Source organism: Humulus lupulus, chromosome 5, assembly GCF_963169125.1.
Source record: "Humulus lupulus chromosome 5, drHumLupu1.1, whole genome shotgun sequence".
Classification (NCBI taxonomy): domain Eukaryota; kingdom Viridiplantae; phylum Streptophyta; class Magnoliopsida; order Rosales; family Cannabaceae; genus Humulus; species Humulus lupulus.
This window is the reverse complement of record NC_084797.1, coordinates 106,844,404-106,846,509: the sequence shown is the minus strand read 5'-3', so window position 1 is coordinate 106,846,509 and position 2,106 is coordinate 106,844,404. Positions and strand designations below refer to the sequence as shown.

General features: G+C 35.3%; 1 protein-coding gene across 1 annotated transcript; it reads right to left on the bottom strand.

Annotated features, from left to right (window-relative positions):
- Nucleotides 1-349: 349 nt before the first annotated feature.
- On the bottom strand, nt 350-1,892 carry LOC133780540 (uncharacterized). The gene is made up of 3 exons (XM_062220216.1): nt 1,155-1,892; nt 907-986; nt 350-623 (listed from the first exon to the last, which is right to left on the bottom strand). Exons 1-2 carry the CDS (start codon nt 1,791-1,793, stop codon nt 918-920), a joined length of 708 nt encoding a protein of 235 aa, XP_062076200.1. The 5' UTR covers nt 1,794-1,892; the 3' UTR covers nt 350-623; nt 907-917.
- Between the last annotated feature and the right edge of the window lie 214 nt (nt 1,893-2,106).

The window sequence follows — 2,106 nt, the reverse complement described above, 5'->3', positions numbered from 1 at the left end:
ATGCTACTAAATAAATTCAATCAATCATCCCAAAGAATTCAAGTAGCTATTTAAATTTGCACAAAAGCCCTCAAATGTTTTACTTATACCATTTTAATGTCAGGGACTAAACAGCAAATTTATTTCTCATGCTGATAGACTTCAGGAAATAATTTAACTATACGTGTCACTGTATAGAAGAAAAAAAATATGAATATCCACATAAAGCATATATTTATGCACTATTAACCTTTTTTTTTACGCAGGATAAATGAGCTCAGTTCTTCATGAAAACAAAATAAGTCTAATGAGCTCAGTACCAAAAACGATTATTTAGAAAACGCATTATTAATAAAGGGAAACGACAACGTACAAACTAAAACTACCATAAATCGCATTCATTCAATAATTGCTAATACTTTCTGAAAAAATAAAATAATAATTGATGATACCTGACAGCCTAATTAACATCTGCAATGACTTCTAACAACTAAAACTAATAATAATACTACAATTCTTTTAATTTCATTGGAGTCTTTTGAACTCTATGGTTATTGTACCATCCAACACTGGTATCACATTGCTGAAAACATGAGACTTTGAAGCTTCAAAACTAATCACAGCATTGACAATCTTCTCTAGCCCTGCAAGGAGCATGGTCAAATTTTCAGCATCATATAAAAATGAATTCAAACAATAACTTGTTATACTTAGACATTCTGTAACATGTATGGCAAACAATAACTTGTTATACTTGTACATTCTGTAACATGTATGGCAAACAAGCATGAAACATATCCATATTTGATGATTGCTTGAAGCCAAAGATATGTACTTTAAACCCATAGAAAAACAATCATTTATGATTTATCTCTATAGAAAAAACACACCCAAAATAATAACAAAACAAAAAAAAGTAATGAATACCTTTCAACTTTTCAAGGGTTTTTAGAGACTCGGTAGGAATCTGGTCCTATTGATTCCAACTGCAAGCCCGGAAAAAGATTCTGCAAAACAATCAAAACCACAATCAATTATCAAATCACCCATTAATCCAAACAGCAATAACCACATTTGATATAACAAAAAAATTTGGATGTCACAAAATTAAAAGTCAAACATAATATGACAAAAATTTGTAATAGGTTCACGGTAGAATAGAATCGGAAACGTACATCAAGCCGTTTCTTAACACTTCTTTCTCTCTTCATCGGCTTCTTAGGGGGCTTTGACCCCGTCATCAAGAGGAAATCCGCTTCAATCTCCTCCCTCGAAAGAGAAATTGAAAACCGCGGCTTCGTCACTTCAGTTGTAGCATCATTTGCCAACTGATACTGTGCTAAACCGGGTCGACCCGATGCATTATGGGTTCTGCTATCCACTGGCGGCATTGCTCCCGTCCTCGAAGGAACCTTACCGCTATTGGTGTCTTTACACGCCGGCGGTTTCCTAGGCCTGAAATTCCACATTCTTGTCGGCGCCGATGGTTCCTCGGCATTGACCTCAACTTTACTACGATCACTGACGTCGTCAACCTCGTCGGAGCAATTGATTTTATTACCAAAACGAAAAGTGACTTTCGGCTTCGGCTGTTGCGCCGTTACAGGAGGTTGTTTATACAGGGAGTCGCCATCGGATGTAGCGCAATTCAATTGGTTGTTGTGGTTGGCATGGATCGAGTCAGGACGCTGAGACTTGTGGTTGGAGCGGGCGAGTTTGGATTTGAACCTTAATTGGCGGGTGTTGGAAGAGCTGGGTAGTGTGAATTGGGTATGAAAAGGATCCTGAGACTTGGCTGAAAGAGTGGTGGTCATGGAGGCTTTAGGTTCGACAATCGATACCGGACTTCGGTTGGAAGATGGGAATGAACGAAAATTTGCTTCACTTTTTCAAAATAAATTATAAGAATAATATAGAAAACATTTTGAGGAAGGATGTTATTTATAGGGTAAAAGAGTGATTAACCGAAAGAAAAATCTAGTTTCATTAAGGGTAGAACTCATTTAATAACAAGTATAAAAAAATATTATAAATGTTTTGTAAAAAAAAAATATATTATAAATGTTATTATTTTTAACATAAATGTACATGCAGTAATTTAGTAATTTTTTATGGGGTAAGTTATTA